Here is a 22868-nt window from a genome sequence, read left to right as displayed (position 1 = left end):
ATGAGCAAGTCTGTTTTTCATTCTAACCAACCTCACAGCATTGTTGTGAAGATAACATAGGGGTGGAGGAAACACAATGTGTGTCACCTAGAATTCACTGGAGACAAAATGGAATCGAAATACATAAATAAGCAAGTTTCTTGGACTAGAGTTTAGAATGAGAAACACTATGTCCAGGCTAATACATTATGAATAATGTGAGAAATATCCTCCTTCTTTAGTTACATATCACATTTATTTCACACATTTAACTCCAGGGAGCTTGATATCATGGATCCGGGTGGGTGGGTGCGTGCAAAGAGGCTGGTTGAGCCAGGGCAGAGAAGAGATGTGGCCAATAAATATATGACCCCAGGAAGAGCTCTAGTTCAGTTCGATTGTACTGGGTGCAAAGCCTAGGGGGCGCTGCAACTATGAGGTAGAATGGAAGGCGAGAGGCAGGAGGGCATCAAATTCTGGCATTGCACAGTAAAGGTAAAGGACCGTTAAGTCCAGTCACGGACGACTCTGAGGTTGCAGCGCTCATCTCGCTTTACTGGCCGAGGGAGCCGGTGTACAGCTTCCGGGTCATGTGGCCAGCATGACAAAGCTGCTTCTGGCGAAGCAGAGCAGCGAATGGAAACGCTGTTTACTTTCCCGCTGGAGCGGTACCTATTTATCTGCTTGTACTTTGACGTGCTTTTGAACTGCTAGGTTGGCAGGAGCAGGGACCGAGCAACAGGAGCTCACCCCGTCACGGGGATTCGAACCGCCGACCTTCTGATTGGTAAGCCCTAGGCTCTGTGGTTTAACCCACAGTGCCACCCATGTCCCACATCGGACAGAGCACCACTGAAATTTGAGACCCCAAGTTCTGCCACTGATCCAGCGGACTGAGAAGGCCTCTGCTTGGGAGAGCCGGAGGAAGAGACTCCTGAAAAGGGTTCAAATAGGCAGGGGCGTTCCCTTGCCCTATTCCACCTTTCCATCAGTCGCCACAGCCCTGACGCACAGGCTTCTCCATCTCTGGAGCAGTCGAACATTGGTTCTGCCTCATCCAGCTTTGCCTTTGTAGTTGTCAGAAACCATGTTCAGTGTTGCCTTTCCACCTGTCCCATCCACCTGTGATGAGGGAGTGACCCACCTAGGTCACAGAGATACCAGTGTAGACATGAGCAGGTAGAGTAGGCTCAGCTAGGTTGTTTGCCCAGACTTCAGAGCAGAAATGTTTGCTGTGCTAAGTCGTGCACACCCCATTCCCTTGCTGCTGTCCTTTTGAACTGCGTTTTGCCTATGCATTGCACTGATCTCAGCATTAAAGATTTTGGTAGAAACTGCAACCTATGTTCAAGTTCTTCACTGAGTGGGAACCAGGACACTCAAGGTGGTGTTAACAACTCTCTGAAATAAGTTAGATTGAGAGTCATTGACTGCCCAAATTCACTTGGTGTGCTTCATGGCTGAATGGGGATTTAAACTCTGGTCTCCAAGGTACTAGTTCTGAACATTTATTAATTTTTTTCCTAAAGATGTCTTCAGACAGCATACATTCTGAGGGGTTTTTTAAAGTGCATTTTCCATGCCCTCTGGCACGCTTCAGACCCAGCCCTTTTCCTAATCTTTGAGATGGAGGGGCGGGCATCTATCATCCCTCTTTCCAGCCCCAAGATTAGGGGGGAAGGCAAGGGCTTGTTTTGTTGACATGCTACCAAGGCTGATGGTTGTTTAGGACACAAGATCCTTTTCTGATGCTTTTTTTAGGTGTAATGGTGGTGAAACATGAAAATATCAAAATTGCCTTCCTTTCCGACAATGAATAATAACTTTTCTTTGTTATGCATACCTACACTTTAATATTAGACAGGAAACTTAATAGTGTTTCTAATTCCAGTGTCTCTTTCCAGGTGAATAAAGTTTTAAGAACTCACAATATCAAACCACATTGGATGTTTGCGCTAGATAGCATAATTCGCAAAGCTGTGCAGACTGCTATTACGATCCTGGTTCCAGGTGAGACACTTGCCACTCACTGAAATAGTTCTCAAAGGCTAAGTGCACTTAACATGGAGGAAAATTCTGCTGAAATCACCAAACGTTACATGTTAATGTTTGCGGTTGCATACCCTTGTTATGTTCCCCTAATAAAATTGTAATCTTTGAAGCAGTTATTGGCTACCCATGAGGGAGGGGGAGTGTACAAACACAGGACTCAAGCATAGATTGAAAGATCAGAAATATACCAACTATGTGTCTCTAAAATATACCCACTAAAATGTATCTATGAAGGAGACCATAGTTTCAGTCCTTAGGACTTAAAGCTGCAAGTGTTCTAAGACCTACAGCTAAAAGAATTAACACCTGATTATTAAGGCACTCCTCTTTTTACACTCCTCTTTTTATTTCTTTAAGGTTTAGCAATGCATTAGATTTAATCTGAGACTCTATCTTTCCCAGAATGCTCAATACATGCTGTGATCAGTGAACACACAGTTAATTGGACCATATATATTAGCTCCCTTTGGGGCACATATCATTAAGGCAAAATGATCAAAAACTGTTCAACTTCTACTTCCTATGCTCCTTCTAAAATCAAGAGGGCGATTTATCACTTTTGAAGTGCTTATCATTTTCTAAGTGCTATACAGAGTTTGAAAGGTAAGTCGATCCAGGCCCTGCAGCCTCACAATCTATCAACAACATGCAAAAGGAAAAGAAGAATGGGGAAGGAAGAAGAAAGCACATACATTCAGGCACTGATTCTTGAAGTTACTGAATAATAATAACAATAATAATAATAATAAATGGTAGGAAGTGTGCAGTTTGGTCTAGATAGATTTATAAAATGTTTGGAAAAAATCAACTCTGGTCAGAGGCATGAAAAATAGTAAGCCCTGAAGCATTTACTGTATGAAAAGTGCTCCGGCTTAGTGACCAGGAAAGAGCTTTAGAGATTATTTTTGAAAAATCCCATAAGCCTTCCATTCTGCATGCAGCTGCAATGAGTATTTACAAGACATGAGAATGAATTGCCTGATAGATGTAGTGCAAATCCTAGTCAGCACTTGTTGATTTAGTAGCTGCCGCTGGTCAGACCTCAAGGCCTGTGTGTAGTGCAGAGGTTGCTGTACATCTCTTATAACTATCAGCCCATGTGCCAGTCCTACATCCTATAAAGGACATGGCTGTTAGAATTCGTAATGATTTCTTTTGGTTGCATCCCACTTACATAACCAAATCAAAGCAGCTTACAGTATAAACACAATAAAATGCCAAGGTTGCATCAAAAGCATATCCATAAAATGAAATGGTATGTAAAGCAAGAGCAGTATAGAACCACGCGAGGCAGGACAAAAGTGCTGGCTTGGCAGGCCGATCAGTGGAGCCTACTAATACAGTTTTATTAGGTACAGTGCTTGGAGAGCTTTGCAGCCAAGTGGTTTATAAATCTTTGTAAATAAAACGAATTAAATACATAATTACTACAAAGAAAGCAAGAGTGAAACAAGCCTGGTAGGAAAGAAGTAAACAAGAAAAAGAACAAGATCAGCCTGTGGGGTGAGGACCCTGCAGCACATGCTTCGTAGGCAGAAGATCTCAATGTTCAATCCTTGGTATCTCCAGCTGGGACTGAAACATTGGACAGCTGCTGCCAGCTGGTGTAGGCAGCACTGAGCTAGATGGATCAGTGATCTGAATCAGTATGAATGAGCTGTCTAGGTTCGATCCTCAGCACCCCCCAATTAAACAGGATCATAGCTGGCCTTGCTGGATGACACTTCTGCCAATTGCAATAGGTTGACTAGATAAACAAATATAGTCTGTTTCAATATAAGTACACTTCCTCAGCTTCTACTGGAAGCCAAAGTACTCTGCCATGCTATGTCAGCATAATTTCTGTGGCAAGCTGCTGTCTCGTCAGCTGAACACAGCTTTTAGCTTTATATAGGTGTGATCTTATCCCTTCTTGGTGGCGCTACTAGCAAGCTTTGTTGGTGACAAGTCTGTGCCAGTTTTTCCTGGGGATCAGCACCTAATTTAGCAGCTTGGTTTCTTATTTGTTCCTGATGTGCCAGATCTGCAAGGTTACTATCCCTGGGGTCCTTTCTTATTTCACAAACTGCATCTTCGTTTCAGCCTGGAGAATGCGTGCAGCCCGTACTGTTCCAAGTCCTCCAATTTTTCTGCCCATCATACAGGAGGCTGCAGAGCCCATCATGCTTGTCTGTGATTTCATTGCTAAAATTAACACTAAGCCTTCTCTCTAACAGAACTGAGGACACACTTCAGTTTAGCATCTGAGAGTGATACAGCCGATCAGGAGGACATTGAAGGTGAGGAGGAACATGAAGAGCAACCTCCAAATCCAACCATTCATCGGCCTTGCCTTGTACTGGAAGATGCTATAGCTACCTCAGGAGTGAGCACTCTAAGTTCTACTGTATCCCATGAATCCCAGGCTGCCCAGCGATCCCTCAATGTTCAACTTGGAAGGCTAAAATTGGAAACTAACAGGTAAGTCCTAGGTAGTTGAAGACCTGGAGCTGATTCCTTATCACACTTAACAGAGTTGCACCAACATTTTAAAGTATATTGTTGCACAATCCATTAGGCATTTTTCATTTATTTATTTTTGCACAAGTCTTAATCTGCTGTGCCAGATCAGTTTAATTCTTTGAGGCTAGTAAAACACCGACACTCCCATCTAGTGGAGTGAGCACAGAGCTGTCAGGGCTGTGTGAAAAAATGGAAGTTCTAGCAGTTCGAAGGCATGTCAAACTGCAAGTAGATAAATAGGTACCACTCCAGTGGGAAGGTAAACAGCGTTTCCATGCGCTGCTGTGGTTTGCCAGAAGCGACTTAGTCATGCTGGCCACATGATCCGGAAGCTGTCTGCGGACAAACGCCGGCTTTCTCGGCCAGTAAAGCGAGCTGAGCGCCGCAACCCAAGTTGTCCGTAACTGGACTTAACTGTCAGGGGTCCCTTTACCTTTACCTTTTGCCTATCAGCTGTTTGGTAGGAAGGAGGAGCAAGGGGGGCAAATCTAGGCCCTACTCCATTAATGACTTCTCCCCAACAGACAACTGATAGGATTTTAGCTTTTCTTAAATAATAAAAATAAAAATCTGACTGTTGAATAAAAGTCCATACACAGTTCTTCTAGTTCTGGCTAGAATAGGTGCACAAAAAGCTGCTTCCATGTGAATCGTACATCTAGCTAGATTGATATAGCAGTCTAAAGCCTGCTTTTAAAATGTCCTTGGGCTTTTAAACCTCTTTCGTTACATGGGCTTCCAAGATCTTCTGTTATATTCCTGCCATTCACAACTCATGATTAAATAACAATTCATTTTCATAATAGTATGAACCACCACCAGGTCTTCTTAATAATTCATTCACCGGGAACAAATCCAAGCTACTGAACACCTGGCTTAGCACAGCTACCTAGAGCGCATTGTTTTCATTGTTACTGACCTCCATTCAAAATATACTATAGAAAACTCAGTCTTTGGAACTAAATAATTATAAAAACAAATATCAAATAATGTGAGACAGAGAATATAAAAAAACTCTCTTGTTAGCTTCCAGGTCCAAAACTATTTTAAGTATTGCTTTTAAAGCTGATTTTGCTCCGAAAACATTCATAGAAGCAAGTAGGCATAAATCCTAAGATTTCTGCTTATTGTGATTGTTCTGTAGGAGTTAGCATGGATTCCCAAATCTACGTGAATATCTACTAAATTCACTATGATCCTAATACACCTTCCATATCGCATATAATGTTCAGTGGTGGAAGTGTGCACATGCGTATGCTCGCACATATATATCCCCACTTTTCCGCTATATAGGTGCACTGCTAAAGGTGGACTCTTGTTCACCATCTCTTGCTCCTGCTCAGTGTTGTATACTGGGACATTCAGTGTGGTGGGGAAATGGAACAGTACTTCTTTTATCAGTTCCCTGGGATCTCATTGTGGTGGGGAGAGTAAATGTTGGGAGTTAGCTCCTGCAGCCAGACACACACACCCCTTCCTGAGAGAGGCAAAGGAAGTGGGGTGGGAAATTATAGAAAAGGCCAGTGATCCTCCACTCATCATTACACTGGAAGCAGACACAGTCCTGCACCACCTTTTCATCGCAGTACAGGCTTTTGTGAAGGACTCATATGAAGAACAATAGAGGGATATTTGCGTAGGGGAGGGTCATTTGCTTCTCTTTATGTCACATATTATTTAATCCAAGCTCCAGTTTAAGAGGCAAAGGTGCATCCTCTGTTTGCATTACACACTGGCAAGCAGGTGGGGAAATACTCTTTTTGTCTGTGTTGTCTAACAGTTGGTTGACAGTGGGGTGGGGACAAGGAAGCAAGATGAGAAAGGTGTTGTTGACTGGATGGTCTCTTGTTCATTTCACCTCCTCTCCCTACTTGCTACATATATGCACTCCTTTGTCACGCATAATAATTTGCAACTGCATAAAATTATCACCTCCTAATTTCTTCCTTTCCTTTCCTAGCATTTGTTTCATGTAATGTTTTACCTTGATTCTAAAGGACTTGCTCTGGGATCCTTCAGTCTTGGTGGGCTGTTTCACAGAACAGCATATAGAACCTTTTCTGATGCAGTTGTCAGCCTTCAGAACTGGTTCTCTTTGGAGAATTGTCTCAGCCCATCATTACAATTTAAATGTTTTAATTAGGCAGACAGTTGAATTTGCTCTTTAGTGATCATTACTAATGCATTGCCAGAGAGTTCAGAGAGAATTTTATTGATTCTGAATGAGATTTTATTAGAATTTTTTTATTTTATTTTATTTTTTTTTTTGCATTCCTCCTCAGATTTTATTTGCAATAGGCAGGGTAGAAATTAAACAATAAATGCATTTCACTTAAATGAATGGAAGTCGCATAGGTTTTGGAACTTCAGAAATAGGCCTAAGAGGTGGCTCTTGCATGTGCAAAGTATACACAATCTGTTTTTCATTAACTGTAGAAGCTTGCTTTATGGTACTCTTGTTTGGCATGGAAGTTGTGTGAAGATATGGAAGTAGCTTTGGGGAATTACTCATGCAGTTCTGCATTTTTTTGCTTTTCACTTCATGTTGTTACCGTGGCAAACACACAGTGAAATGTAACTCTTTCCTTTCATCTCTCTGACTTCCTTAACAGACTACTGGAAGAGCTAGTGCAGAAGGAGAGAGAATTTCAAGCCCTGTTGCATCACGCTATAGAAGAAAAGGAACAGGAGATCAAACACCTGAAGCTTAGGACTCAACCAATAGGTGCTCCACTAGAATCTTCAAAGGCAATTGCTCCTCAAAGCACTTTTCAAAAGAAGACTGAGCAGTCAAAGCCTTCACATGCACCCTGACCCATCTTTTTCATTTTGGTTGTTTTGCCTCCTTTGTTTAAGACGCTTTATCACATTTTCTAGGCAGTTAGTTCTTTGAAACAGGCATATGATATACCCACAGCATGCATATTATTTCTGATACCGTATAGCATCAGTAAAGCAAGTGTTTTACAAATTTTACTTAAAACAAAGATTTATACATTACTAGCTAACAGCAAGATTCTCTCTTAATTTTATTTCTAGGTTGCTGGGTTTTTTTTAAAAAAGAAATCTGTAACATTCCTAGTTTTATTATTTATGTGTAAACACTGTCATTGTGAAGCTTTACCAGAGTAAGCAGGAGCAGAAACCTAGACCACAAAATGGAATGATACAACTCACTTTTGTTAAGTACAGAGCAAAGCAAATGCCCATGCGGTTTCTCTGCAACAATTCAAATTAATTGTCACAAGGCTTGACCTTGTTGTAATTCAGCATGGCAGTTCTTATGAAAGAATTCTGACAACAGATCTGATAAGATTTGGGTGCCTTTTGCCACTCAGTAATCACTTATCTATAATTCACAAAGCTTTGCCCTAAGTTATTTATACCTGCAAACTAAGATTTATTTGAATCTTATGTTCTAGCACACATTGTTTTGAATCACTCTGCTGAAATAACTATTTTGTGGACGAGTTAGATCCATTTTTGTTATCACTTTTTAAAAAAACAATTCACATAAATTTGAACCATACATGATGTTTTTTAGCTAGCTGCACTTTATGTACACAAGGATCGTGAACAAATATTTTTCTTCTAAATGGGTTCTCCCAAATCAAGTCACTTAAAATGACAAATGGCATGATTATATGGGTAGTGGGTACAGTCCTTCCCTGCCATTTCTTCATATTGGCTGCCGATCATTTCTGAAGTTCACAGTCTTTATCTAGCACTTCGCCCCATTGGCAACTATAGGGCACATGATGTAAAATTCCGCATGAAGGTTGGAGGAAGTTTATGGGTCCATGTAAATGTAAAAATGCACTAACTTACCAGTCTCAAAAATTTGTTTCAGCTATTCCTGGCACGTCTCTGTCTCACCATAGCACAACTGATGGAGGGGTTGAAGATCCAGATCTTACTAATTGGCTGAGAGTTCATGGTGCTGATGAAGAAACCATAAACAGGGTAGGAAAGATATTTTATTAGGTATGTTCTGTTTGTGATTTTGCTAGACCCAGAGGTTTAGTTTGCAAACTTTTAAATGTTGCTTTATCTATCTGTTTGATGAGGGGGGAAATCAAATAAAGGGAAGAAAATGCGATGTGTATAAAAAACATAAAAAGAATTACTATATTTGTTCATCCTTCCTGGATTTGAATTAATATTGTGTGTTGAAATACAGTATGTCTGATCACTGGATCACTAGTTCAGTCATGAGCTACTTTTATTATTTATTACTTGGTCCAATGTCACTGTACTATAGCTGAGCTGTAGGCTTTCTACATATGTCACATATGTGTTCTGCCACTGAGCTATGGGCATTCAGGGGATAAGTGTGAAGAATCTCTGTAAACTACCATTAAGCCAAACATTCCCCCCCAAAAAAGTCACTTTTTTTGGTGAGTGAACAAATCAGGAGCTGCCGGTGTCATAAGGAGTCACCTTCTTGACATTGGTGTCACTTACTGCTCATCTGGGTGGGCCAGGATGCTAGTGAGGTCAGGGTTGCATGGATGCATTGGTAGAAATGCTGGATTGGCTTTTCCAGTGCACGCATTCAGCCCCGACCTTGACGACGACTCCTGGATAAAACCTTCTGCGACTCTATTGCAATCTACAAAGCAGCTAAACAAGCAATCTTCTACTTGCAACTTTGCTTAGTCCCATGACTTCTGTTAAAAAATAAATTCTAAATGGTTTATAGACTCCGGTTGTTGGGCTGTTGTTGTTTTAAATGCTTATAGCTGATATTCTTAATGTCTAGAGTAGAGTTAGGGAAACCTGTGGTCCTCCTAGTGCTGCTGATAGACTCTAGCACCCATCATTATTGACCTATGACCATGCTGACTGGGAGTTGGAGTCCAACAGCATCCAAAGGGCCACCGGTTCCACAGCCCTGAACTTTAGTGTAAAAATGCTAATGCACTAATGACTAGCACACTGCTTAATTTTGAGCAGTTTATCTGGTTCTTTATGCACTGCCTCTGACCAAAGCTCAGTTGTCTTTGTTATAGTCTTTACAGTGTAAGTTCCAGAGTTCTGTAGAAAGAATCCAGAACAGCATGGTTCTCTTACTTGGCTCTTATGGGTACATAAAGAACTAAAGTATTAAACAAAAATATTACATTACTCTTACACATTCATCTTACACTTTTCTTCATAAGTTACATGTGCTCTGTGCATCTTTCAGACAAATAGACTTTGATTTAAACAGGGATATTGTATAACCCTGAGACTAAAGCAAGAGTGATAACCAGTGGCACAATCAGCATAACTTTCATCATAGATTTCTTGTTTTAGTTTTTGGCCGAAGACTACACACTAATGGACGTTCTCTGCTATGTTACTCGAGATGATCTAAAATGCCTTAGACTCAGGTAACCAAGTGTTTTTTTAAAAAAACCCAACAACTTGTAGTACTCATTTTATGAAAGGGCTTATTGTTATTTCAATGAATCGATTACTTTTATTTACAAGCTTCTTAGATTGACATAATCTTTCACATATACATATTGAATCCTTATTTATAATGCATTTATACAAACTGTGTTGCTTTTTAATGTATTTTTTTAATGATAGCTAAAACTAAACTAGTACATTTTATCAATTATGTAGCTAGTGCACTGCATTTAATTATAAGATATACATCAAAATCTCCATTAGGATGTCATTATTGCACAGTGATTGATTGAACAAAACAGAACAAAAAAAAAGCCTGCTGTGACTTTCTTTTGCAGAGGTGGGATTTTATGTACACTGTGGAAGGCCATCACTGACTTCCGAGAGAAGCACACCTGACCCCGACTGAAGGGATTCCTCCATCTCTGAAGAGAACTGGAGCTTTCCAGCAGCCCAGAACAGGAGTTCTGTATTAAAAAAAGATAAAAATGCTGTTGCACTTTAATCCAGTATTTGTTTACCGTTGCTAAGGACACTGCAGCTTTCTGGCTGCGTCTACTCCTAACGTTCCTGAGAGACCTGTCTACAACATTAAATTTTATTTTAGTTTTAAATATTTTTTTACACAGAATCTTCTCTTTTTCTAAAATGATGGAACAGCGGCTATAATTAACAAAACCCATGTAAATATTACAAAGACCCATTGTACGATTTCATGTGATTCCACATCAGTGAAGCAAATGTGAAAATTAGCTTTCTGCGTTAATATTTGTAACCAGAGCCTGTGATGGGGGCAGGGTGTTTTCTGGGACTCGGTCTCTTTTCCTCAGCCTACAGAAGAGAATGATGGGAGACCTATCAGTTCAATCTCAGGGTGGCTTTGCAGCTTGCCTGGGGTGGGGTGGGTGGCTCAGTAGAAGGGGTAGGTTTTGGGCGGGGAAAACACAAGGGCCCATGGGTATTGTCTTTCCAAGGACTGAAGACATTGTTCTGAGGCTCTTGCATGTTTTCATAATTTGGGGTGGAATTCGTAACTGAAATGATTGTGTAAAGCTTATTCGGTAGCTTTTTCCTTCTAGTATGCTGAATATTATACTTGGTACTTACAGTCCTTTATAAATGTTTATATTGTTTTTATTTTAGTAACTTAAATCCTGGTCTACAGTGCAATTTGTTTTTAGTGTTGTTTTATGTACTACTGAACTGTACCAGTTACATATGCCTGAAAATACATATAGTACTGTTAGCTTGTTCTAAAGCTATCCATTGTGATATACATTTTAGGAATAAAAAATGATGCACAATTCTGATAGATTTCTTGACTTACTGGGTTTAAAGTTGTAGTTGAAAGATCTGAACTATGACAAACAGGAGGAAATGGAGAATAATTAAAGGATCCTGCTAGTGAAAGTATAGCAGGCAGAAACATCTTTACAGAAGTATAGTACAGAGGAAAAGTGTCTAAATATCTGTAGAAGTTAGAAAAACTACCCATCAGTTTGTACATCAAAGGAATGTGCAGATGCATTTTTTAAGCAGTGGGGAAATAACTGATAGGATTTTAGTACACTTGACCATACACTAATTAGCCACCAGTGCACTGAAAACTGCTTTAACATACTTTCAGTTTAGTGCTAGTCTTAAATAATCAAAAAGGGCTGAGGTGGGCCAGTAGCTAAATTGAGTGCTTTTGTCTCTCAATAGAAGCCTGGCACAGTCTGAGTTCTTGCTTCTGTACAAGAACAGAAGAAGCCTGGTTTAGTTGGTAGTGGGTTTTTTTTAAAAAAAATAATCATTAGTTTAGTGATGATAAGATGTAAGAAGCTGCTGCATGAGTGTTGCCCTGGAGTTGCCCTTTTACCCTGATGAAAGTTGCACTGGTGCAGTAGCTCAGGAGATTATGACCAGGATCCAAAGTACCATGCAAATACTTGTGCACTTTTCCTGGCAATGCTGTTGGACTTGAGGGCCATTCAAAAATAGGGTGTGTGTGTGTGGAGGTGGAGGTCTGTTGTTGGAAAGTGGGAGGGTTTCCCCCCCAAAAAAAACCTCCATTAGGCATTCTGAGTGTGCCAAAAGTAGCAAAATCAGATTTCAGGGACAAGACAGGACAGTTGCAACACATAATATAATCCCCTTTCCCTACCAATAAGGCTGGACTCTCCTTTGCTCTGGTGCAACAACCTTTTCCAACCAACCAATGAGGCAGCTGCCAAAATCATCACTATACGTTTAGTACAAATTTCTGATTTAGCAATAGCGAAACAAGTGACAATACTGTTGAATTTTAAAGAAAAATGCATCAGGAGTGCTGTTAAATGGCAAGTGTCCTCCCCTGCCCTATTTATCTCTCTCCATCCTCATTGCCAAACATCATTTCCCTCTCAACTCACTCATGTGAGGCTGATCAGTCATGGCCTGTATGCGAAAAACACGGCTTCTCAGTACCCATTGCTGCAAAAGGGTCAGCTGGACCTCAGTGAGCTTTCTGCACCAGTAGATGCACTACACCAGTGGATGAACTAGCAATTCATAATGCTTGGACGGGATCCTTTAAATTTACAAGGAGCTCTGCAAGCCTCAAAAGCAAGAAAATGAATGCAGCTACACGTCCAGAGACTGAGGTTAACTTGGTAAAGCTGAATGCAGCTCAGGAAACAGGCATAAACAAGAAATGCTTTTAAACTCATTGACTGTTCAAATGGGTCATTGTAATGCTGTTTCGCATGCATTGTGTAGGATTCTTTTATTTCTTTAGTCTGGGTTATATAATGCTGTAATTTCTTTACAATCGGTACTAGATTTCATTCACCTTCTCCAGGCTACGGAATGAAACGTGGCTTTATCACCATCTGCTGCTGTTCGTTGCTGCACTTTGGCTCAAATTAATCCAAAGTTCACAGTTCATTTCTACCGACTGTTTTGTGGATTTCAAAGTTTAGCCAAACGGATTTCTATTTCGATTAGCATATGCTAATCCGTGGCCCTTCGTTCTTGCAAACTCCCCCCCCCCCCACCACCTTACGCTTAACCAAATTGCTCGTCTAGCCGGGGGGGCTCGGACAGTGCAGGATTCCGAAGGGACCGAGGTGCCTAAAGGCGCTTGGATCGCAACAGAATCAAGGAAATAAACGCGAGAGCGGAAGATAAAGCGAGGGTTATTAAAATGCCAATTTCTGCCGCCGCCACCGCTCACTTGAGCCCCATATACAATAATGTGCAGCTTTCAAGACGTTGGGGCGGAAGCGCCACTTCGTACTTTATTGTTGCATGTTTATTTAGTCGGCTGAGCAGACGCCCCAGTCAGAACAATGGTTCTCTGGGCGAGGCAAAAGCCTCAATCCTTCAGGAACAAGCCAAGCGACTTTAATGGGGCGGGCAGACCAACAAGCAGCCCCTCACCCTACCCCTCAGCCAATGAAAGTCTCCCCGTGGCCGTGCCGTTTAAAGGCACCACAGCCCTGCCTGAGCAAGAGCTGGAGATGGCGGGGCTCCGTCGCGCCTCAGGCAGGGGTAGGAGAAGAAGGCGGCGGCGGCGGCGGCATCCTCATCACCTCCCTCGCCTTCAACCTGCCCACTAGATGGCGCTGTCCGCCATAAACACCCGAGCCCGGCCACGCGCCCCTCCCTCCCGGGTCTGCTTGTGGCGCGCGCGCCTTTTCCCTCTCACCTGCCCGGGCCACGTTCCGCTCCCCGGGGGTGGGACAGAGCAGCTCCGGGGCGGAGCGCCGGAGCGGAGGGAGCCGACATGGCGGAGGCAGAAGGAGCGGCCGCCAAGAAGAGCAGCGGCGTCCCCGCTGCCCAAACAGGTGAGTCTGGCCCGTGGCTCTCAGCCTACAGGGCTGAAGGGGCGCCGTGGGGGGTGGGCGTCTGTTTGGGAGGCGGCGAGCGCCCGAGCGCCCCTCTCTCCTCTTCGCCCGGTTCGAAGCCGGATGTTATTGCTGAGGGAAGGAGTCTGAAAACACCAGATGCGCTCCAGGGTGGAGGCGCGCCAGCGAGTCATAGGACTGGCGCGGAAGGCGCGCCTGCTGAGGTGATGTGGATGCACTCAGGCGGCCGCCCTGGCCACTGGGTCCGGCGGCCGCCTCCTGCTGGAACAGGTAAGGGCACCGCACCTGCACAACCCCAGTTCCTCAGGAAGAATAAAAAGAATAAAAATCGTCCTATACCTGTGGTTGCTTTGTGACCTTCACCTTGGTCAAGGATGTCTTGCCAAGGCTCCGTTATCCAGAATAAAATTCCCCGCCCCAAAATAAAATCGAGGGTTTCAGTGCGGCCATAACCACGAAAGTTCTGATGTGCAAGAGAACTAATGGGTTGTATGAGAATAGTTGGGCTTTCAGAAATTGCAGTGAAGTTGGCTTGCTTCCTTCTTAATCCCCCCCTCCCATTTTCTTACATTGCCAGGGTTCCTCTGCCATTAGCAATGATTGCAGCTTTTCACAGAGAAAAGCTGCACCTGTTGAGTATCTGCTTCCTGGGCAACAATTAAAGGCAGCCTTGCTAGATAAAAACTGGCGAAGCTGTTGCTGATTTCCCCAGCATCTTCTGTTGTTTACTTTGTTATGGTAAGGGGTTGGATTTTAGTGGAATCTTGGCACTTGCAGCTTGTGCTATAATGTTTTCTGTGATTTGCTCATGGGCTTTTTTTTTTTACTTTGAGATGCGACACATTTAAAGAGAACAGAACAGAACTGTGACATCTAGTGTTTGCCAGCTTTTTTTGAACATCAGACCATTACACAGTTTGTTTATTCTGTAGGTAGTAAAGAGGTGGATTAAGCAAATCATAACTCTGTTGGTAGGAGCATGATACAACACAGTAGCTATTAAGACTAGCAGATAAGGACCCATGTTGCAGGGCCCCCAAAGACTGCCATGGACAGCAAGCCAATATGTTTCCCTGGCACAGCTCCCCTAGGACCTATGCTGGATAAATCATCTCTTTCCCTTTCAAGCAGAGGGAGGTGTGAAGTTGCGTCCCCACTGGAACCACCTGCCACTCTTGCATGTTTACAAGCCCTTTTGACAGCTTTCCCTATATCCTGGCTGAGATTCCCTTCCTTTACCCCCTAAGCTTTCCTGGAACTCAACAGCTGTGTTCCTTAAATATTGCATACTGCCTCAGAGAAGGGAACATTTTCGCCCCCAAACTCCCTTCGCTCCATCTGGTTCATTAATTACTGGAACGCCCACCTTGAAATAATCCTGCCTGTGTCTCTCTTTAGTTTCCTTGCCCTGTTTCCCATCTTGGTAGGGCAGCCCACAGAGTTTTGCCTTTCCCTTTTAGAACCTATTTACTTTCAAACAATCCTAACAATGGGAACTAACTGTAGTGGGTCCAGTGTCCTTCAATAATGTGCTTATCAGCTGATGGGGAATAGCAACTGAAGATGGCTGGTGACTTCTTGTAGACTTCCAAAAGCCATCTCACTGGCCCCTGTGGAATACAGGATGCAGGACTAGATGGAAATTTGGTCCAGAAAACTGGACATTTATAGGTCTCTCCTCTTACTTTAAGTCTCACAAGATACCAAGGCCAAGCCTCAGGTACCTTAAGTGATGCAGGCCTGAAACCTCCCACTATGAAGTCAAACCAGGTCACCCTATTTCTCCCTCTCAAGCCATCCCCCCCCCTCCTGGCAGGATTAGCCACACATGATAGTGGGGAGCCCTTTGCCTTTGTCCTTCAACTGCCACCTTTGCATTTTGCTCATTTGACTTGGAAGTGGCCCTGATCTAGATTGCCATAAGTGTAAGGGAGTTACATTTTATTTTTAAACTATATTTTCCGGGGTTTTATAGCTTGGTTGGCAGCACTTGGAGAGCAGAAGCTTTCAGCATGCTGATTTCTATAGAGTGTGGTTAATCTGATTTGAAAGCTTTCTGCTAAAAGGCAGGTGTACGCTTTGCAGTCGAAAATCCTGCGCAGAAGTACATGCATGGTTAACTCTACTTGGTCCTAATGGAATGACTCATAGCAATAAATTTGAACGTACACGAAAAAGCACACTTGCTAGAGTTGTGGCATGGTGTGTGTGATTAATGATTTCGATTTTAATTTGAAGTAGCTTACTGAGTAGAAATAGCCAATTCTGGGTACACTGTATTCTAATTTTAAGGATGGTCAGTATTGCAGCTGGTTCTGGGAGTGCATGTTATATGAGCTGATTTGCACTTCCTTGTTTTATTGGTATCATAATTGTACTGCTGAAGCCACACATTGAAATAAAGCTAATACTCGTCATGCATTTTTTTCATATTGTCTGTCTCTTGTGTAGCATTGCAGTTTTTTCTGCATATCTGTTTTATTTAAATTGCCATAAAGAATAGAGATTCATGGGCAGGGTGCTAAAGATCTGTAGCTAGATGTGTGCTTTTTAACACTTTATGCACTATTTCTGGATTAGGAGCTGAATGGGAGGGTGTGAAACTGCCAGGCAATTTCATGGAAATGAAAACTCTGAAATAAGAAAGCTCTCTTTCTTGAACTACAGAAGCATAGTGCAATATTGCAAATAACGTTAACCAATAACTTGCCTAGACCAGCATAGGTGTGCTGACTGGGGCTTAATGAAGTTGTAGTCCAAAGCATCTCTAAGGCACCAGGAGATAGAGGCCGATTAATCTGTGCCTGATGATCCAGTCAGATATTTTTGAATCAGTGTGGGACATTTGGAAGATACCCTGAATAGTTGACAGCAAAACCACAGTGCTGTTTTTAACTGCATGCTAGGTAGCTTTGTCAGGGGTGCAGGATACAGCCATATTTGAATAGCCTGGTGACCGTAGTATCTTGGTATCTCCAAGACTGGATTTTTGCAATGTGTTTTATATGGGGGCTGCATTTGGGCCTGAACCAGACATTCCATCTAGTACAGAATGCAGCAGATAGACTGTTGATGGGGGTAGATGGTTGATAGCATGTGACATCTTCTAAAACATCTGCAGTGGCTGCCAATATGACACTGGGCCGGATTCAAGGTTCTTGTATTAATATATAAAGCCCTGAGCACCCTCAGTCTAGGATACCATAAAGACCACCTGAGCTCTTATATCACAGCTCAATCCCCCATGTTTACAGAGACTTACCTGATTCGCTTCAACTAGAAGTCAGACATTTAGTGTCAGCAGCCCTACGCTGTGTTCAGCAGGTATTTTGCAGGCATTCTCGGTACTGACATTCAGGTGTTTCTTGAGGACCTCCTTATCCTGCCAGGCCTATTCTCTTTTAAGTTTTCTTAAGATTAGCCAGTCATTTGAATGATTATTTTGCATTGTTTTGATGACATTCTGTGCTTTATTATATGTGTATGTATTGTACACCACCTTGATATGTTAATGTGATAAATAAGTATTCTGCAATATGTGAAAGGGATGCAATCTTTCCCCAGAGAGTATTCAGTCTACTTTAGACAAAGATGGTAGTAGAGTGACAAGGTACAGAGTGAAATATCGGCATGAGCATAAGAGGAAAGAGTCAGATTAGCCAGAAGGAAAGCTAAAGGTTCAGAATTTTCTTTTTGCTCAAGAATGGTCTTGAGTGGGGCTGGCCAAAGAAGGAAGACCTGTCTATTGCAGACAGTGGTGCATTTAGAGTTTTTGAGACTCTGGACTTAATAGCTTCCCCACGTCTTTAAATGGTAAGGTGCGTTACTTAACTAACTTCAAAATGTAGTTAGCTACCCCTGCTGCATTTGGTAAAAGGTAAAGAGACCCCTGACCATTAGGTCCAGTTGCGGACAACTCTGGGGTTGCGGTGCTCACCTCACTTTATTGGCTGAGGGAGCCTGCATACAGCTTCTGGGTCATGTGGCCTGCATGACTAAGCCACTTCTGGCGAACCAGAGCAGCGCACGGAAACTCCATTTACCTTCCCGCCGGAGCGGTACCTGTTTATCTACTTGCACTTTGACGTGCTTTTGAACTGCTAGGTAGGCAGGAGCAGGGACCGAGCAACGGGATTCGAACTGGTAACCTTCTGATCGGCAAGCCCTAGGCTCTGTGGTTTAACCCACAGCGCCACCCAGCTGCATTTGGGGGCAATTCTGATTGTTCTGCTGAGTGGGGACCTGATCATCTGCTTTGTTGGCATGACTAATGGAAGTGGGACATGCAGACAAAGGAGACTGTGAGCCAACATATGCTTTTACCTTTTGTACCAGAGTTTTTAAAAGTATCTCTCAGTTGAGAACAGCACATACTTGATCCTATTCAGAGTTGGGGGAACCACAGCCCATTGCTTTCAGTGGGCTTATTTACCCTAAACTCTGCCGCTGCTGCTGTTGTTCTTACCTTGTTAGTCATTTGTTACACTAATGGCTTCCAAGAAACTAACAGCAGATTTAAAACCAAAGTATGAATGGACATACATTATAATACGAACACATTCATGCAAAATGCTGCAGTTCATAAAAAAAGGCACAAAGCAACACCCCCACAAAAGTCCATCTGACTCTGAATAGGGTCAAGCTGCTTAATGGTTTGGTTTTTCTGTATTCAGCATAAGCTTGCTCCTTCAAAATCTCACATGATGTTCAGAACTGAATGTGCCGAGTAACGTCTTGACTCTGATTTATGTTGTGCAAATTGTTTGTTTCACCCCCCCCCCCGAATCTATTTAATTCCTTACATCCTAGAATTAGTGTTTGCTACAGAACTCCCTTCGAAAAGCAGGGCTTTCAGTTTTCTCTTTTGCAGTGGGTGGGTGTGTAATATGCAAAATGTCTTACAACAAGGTGTAGCAGGTGATCGCGTTAATAAAAGGCTGGAACTCAGGCAAATGTAATTCAAATCAGTCCCTGGTATTTGTGTGCCCCTAGCTGATGTAAAGCAATTTATTTGCCAGTGTGTGCCATGCCAGGATATGGGGTAGCAGAATCCTAATAGCATGTAGGTGGATGAAATGAATAGGTTGCAATGCAGGTTAATTACTTTCTGGAGGTGTTAGTCACAAGGACATGGAATTATATTCAGTGGCATGTTTTGAGATATCCTCTTTTCTACAGAGGAAATAGATTTTTCTCCCTTGATGGATGGCAGCACCAAAGGAAATACCAGCATAGGCGTCACTATTTACAGGAGAGTTCTTTTCCTTTAATCAGTTTATGGAGAGTTCTTCCTCTTTCATCTTCTTTGTAACTGAGCGTGAGCCACTGTTCTAGATCAGCCTTCCCTAAGCAGTCACCATTCCCCACCAGATGTTGCAGGACTGCAGCACCCTGACCACTGGCTTTTCTGTCTGGGGCTGATGGAAGTTGTAGTCTATGTTGTTTGCTGGAACATACTTAATGAAAGCTACCTTTTAAGTGACTTTCTGTATCAAAGTTCATCTAGTCTTAAACACATGGAAGCCAAGAATCACAAGTTACATTTTAATAAGTCTTTCTTACTTGTTTAAAATTATATTTTTTTAATGACTGTAGTGGAACACACCATTACAGGGCGAAAAATCCATTGAAATCCTTGAGACATGTGCACTTGTAACTGTAAGCAGGATGGCATACTAAGTGTTTAAAAACAGAAGCTGTTTTTGGTAATCTTGCACTAGAAATGGCTCGTGCTTTTCACTAAACTTCCCCTGAGCTGTCACCCTTTCCTCTGCTTGTGCATGAGAATGGATGTCCTTTGTCAAGGAAAATATTTTAAGGGAAATAAATGCATCAGTCCTAACACACATCTGCTGTGATCAACATCCCGTGTCTTTATCAAATTTCCTTTCTAAGAAGAGAGACGAGAGAGCCTTGTGGATACAGATCTTCCTACACTTTGGATCAAATTTATTTGCTTGTAATTATGCAGTGTGTATTTTATGTCAAGTAAATAGCTTTAAGTTAGTTCCACCCAAGAAGACAGTCTGACCTAGTCTCCATTGGTTGTGCACAAACATGTACTACATGTATGAGAGTGGATGTTTTACTTTGATTCTGGGAATGGGAAAATTCACCTTATTGGCTGTTGCTTTTATTTTTTTACTAGGTATATTTTACAAGGTATATCTTGTAAGTGGTGAGGCAAACAAAATGTCAAAAGCATGAATACCAGTCAGGTTTTCTTTGGATGTCATAAAATTCCTTTAATTCCTGGAGCAATTTCAAAACTGTTTACACACACACACACACAGAGAGAGAGAGAGAGAGAGAGAGAGAGAGAGAGAGAAACAATCAAACAAACAAACAAACATAAATGCATATACAGTGGTACCTCAGGTTAAGAACTTAATTCGTTCTGGAGGTCCATTCTTAACCTGACACTGTTCTTAACCTGACGTACCACTTTAGCTAATAGGGCCTTGCACTGCTGCCGCACAATTTCTGTTCTCATCCTGATGCAAAGTTCTTACCCCGAGGTACTATTTCTGGGTTAGCAGAGTCTGTAAGCTGAAGCGTCTGTAACCTGATGCTTCTGTAACCTGAATCGTCTATAACCCGAGGTACCACTGTACAGTGCTCTAAAAAAGAAGAAGTGTGTAGTTCACCTGATACCAGTTGCTGAGAATTGCAGGTGAGGAGAGTGCTGCTGTGCTCCAGTTCTGGTTGTGGGCTTCTCTTAGGCATCTGTGAGAACAGGGTGCTAGACGAGAGCCTTTGGAGTTATCCAGCAGGCTCTTTGGAGCAAGAGTAATATGATTCATTGATGTGTTTGTCTCACATGCAAATTGTGAAGCAGGAAGGAAATTGTGCTCAGGGGAGGAGGAAGAACCTGCTGTGATTTCTCTTTACATTATATCCATCATCACCCTGTGTTGATCTCCAAAGGCACTTTGTCAGGGAGATAACATAATGTTTTATGAAGGCAAGGCTGAGCTTTTAAGAATCTGCCCAACAGTCTCACATTTACCGTTGCCCTTGGAGAGCAGCTGCATTTTGAAATTTTATTTTATCACAAAAACATAGTAAATATAGGAAGGGGTGTTTCTTGCCGCCAGTTAACATACACAGAACGATAATGACTGAAGATCCACAGTCTGAAGGCACAGACTGAGTAGTGAAGCAAAATAAGATATCAAATACTGCAAACACTATCACGTTTTAGGTATAGGCAGCTGCTCTGTGTAGTTAGGTGACTGGATTCAGTTATACACAGATTGAACCACAAGATGGTGCTGCTGATATTTTAATTGAAGGATATGCTGCTGAGCTGTAGCATTTTTTCTGTTCTGTAAAGGATGTACTGTATTTGTTTATGATGCCACTTTCTGAAGACGGTTGAAATGTTTGTATTATAACATACTCTGATCTTAACAAGTTTTCATTAAAATGATATTGCAGATAATGGGCCTGAAAAAGTGCTGAAAAAATAATATTCTTTAAATGAAAACCTGTCAAGATCAGATTGGTTTTCATTTAAAAGCAACATATTTCAGAAGGTGCTCTCACACATATTTACATAATTAAAACATAAATGCCTTCTAGAATACTGATGCAATATTTTAAAGCCTTATAATAAAAAGTTTCACAGTCAGCAGGCATATGCAGTATGATCACTGCTCATTTCATAAAGAAAATGGAAAGTATAAGGGAGACCCTTTGCAGAGCAATCCTAACCCCTGGTGAAGGCTGGCTGAAGGGGGTTTAGGATGAGGCAGAAGGGTGGCCACCAACAGGGAGGACCTCTGATGGCCGGCCATGGCCGCCTTATCCTGGAGGCCTCTGGCTCATCTGTAGAAGGCTCTGTGGGTATAGTTGCAATGATAGCAACATTTCCACCAGCGGTAGGACCTGATATATGTAGGACCTCTGGGCTGTGTTGGGATAATCTTGGATACATTGGATTCAAAGCCCTTTCTTTCCTTCCTTGACAGTCACCCAGATCAGGTGTGTTGAATAATTAATTTCCCTCCTGCTAATTTAAATGAGGGGGCAATTCAGTAAGCAAACAAACAGCCCCAAGAGAGAAACCACCTCCCCACTCTGGCTGGAGTGAGTTAACAGGTAGGTCTGGAGCAAGATGTGGACAAATGGGCATGCCTCTCCTGCCCTCCATTTCACTTTTCAGTTGAATCTTACTTCAGCACTGGTGATAGGACAGCGTCTTCCATTGCACCTGAGGATAGCTAGCTTGGCACGCGCGCGCGCGCACACACACACACACACACACACACAGAGCCAGCCATGTGGTACAAACAGCTCTGTCTTCCAGCACCACACAGCACCTCAATCTCCTACCCCCGCCTTAATCTGCTACCTGGGGCAGCAGAGCCGTCCCTGCTGGTCAGTCTATGAAAGGGGCAAATCTCCTACCACTTCACTCACCACATGCACATTTATGATTGCTCTGTTAATTCCAGTATAGGGAACAAAATGCGTGCACAGATCTTCCTCTTTTGATTGAGCTATTTATTTTAAGACCATTTCTAAAAATATCCAGAAGGTATACAGTAAACCAGAAATGCATAATAAAACCAATGGTCTAAACCACTGAAAGAAACATTATAGACTATAAAAAGTACAACACAGCATCACACTGTAGAAAAGCAGAGTCCAGCTTTAACAGCCAGAGAGAGCCTGAAGAAAAGAGGCATGCCTTCAAAAGATGTCTGAAGGAAATAGCTGGTGGTATTTGCTATATAGCAACATTCCATAGAACAAGGGAAATGGCAGGAAATAGAATTTAATGGCCCACCATTCTAAAAGCTCATACGCCTAGTGGGCTTGGAAATTTATTTTTTAGAGTTCAGGGATATTGGTTTGTGGTAAATGACGAAGGCATGTTATAAACTCTGAAGCAGTTCCTCCAGAGAGAGAGCGCAAGTGAGTGTGCATACAAAGGAAGTGTTTCATCTGTTTTCAAGGTGGGAAAGGATTTGGCATGTCAAAGATAATTAAACATTATTCCTCAATTTATCTCAATTAAGTAGGCAGTATGTAGCCACCAGACAACATGCTTCTCTTTTCTACTTTGGAAAAAAAAATGCAAAAATGCAAGTACCAAACATG

General features: G+C 42.3%; 2 protein-coding genes across 10 annotated transcripts in view; both read left to right on the top strand.

Annotated features, from left to right (window-relative positions):
• Positions 1–11234, top strand: part of MAP3K5 (mitogen-activated protein kinase kinase kinase 5) — a 91140-nt gene extending 79906 nt beyond the window's left edge. For 2 of the 6 annotated variants that reach the window (XR_014546641.1, XR_014546643.1), the window contains exons 25-30: positions 1884–1989; positions 4248–4491; positions 7146–7258; positions 8384–8496; positions 9818–9908; positions 10269–11234. Coding sequence is in view for 2 of the 6 variants with exons in the window: in XM_083607595.1 (XP_083463721.1) it covers positions 1884–1989; positions 4248–4491; positions 7146–7258; positions 8384–8496; positions 9832–9908; positions 10269–10329 (714 nt within the window). In the remaining 4 variants the exon portion in view is untranslated. Of the gene's footprint in view, positions 1–1883; positions 1990–4247; positions 4492–7145; positions 7259–8383; positions 8518–9817; positions 9909–10268 lie in introns of all 6 variants that reach the window. The other 4 variants (XR_014546642.1, XR_014546644.1, XM_083607595.1 and 1 more) reach the window with 2 other exon arrangements.
• Positions 11235–13586: 2352 nt separating this feature from the next.
• The window catches only part of MAP7 (microtubule associated protein 7), a 98774-nt gene continuing 89492 nt past the window's right edge, over positions 13587–22868 (top strand). Inside the window, exon 1 of one of the 4 annotated variants that reach the window (XM_083607697.1) lies at positions 13587–13739. In XM_083607697.1, coding sequence (XP_083463823.1) covers positions 13679–13739 — 61 coding nt within the window. In that variant the 5' untranslated portion in view covers positions 13587–13678. Of the gene's footprint in view, positions 13740–13947; positions 14031–22868 lie in introns of those variants that run through there. The other 3 variants (XM_083607696.1, XM_083607694.1, XM_083607695.1) reach the window with 3 other exon arrangements.

The sequence above is a fragment of the Podarcis filfolensis genome, assembly GCF_964270895.1.
Source record: "Podarcis filfolensis genome assembly, chromosome: 3".
Taxonomy (NCBI): domain Eukaryota; kingdom Metazoa; phylum Chordata; class Lepidosauria; order Squamata; family Lacertidae; genus Podarcis; species Podarcis filfolensis.
Note: the sequence above shows the minus strand (reverse complement) of the source record. Positions and strands in the feature narration are given on the sequence as shown.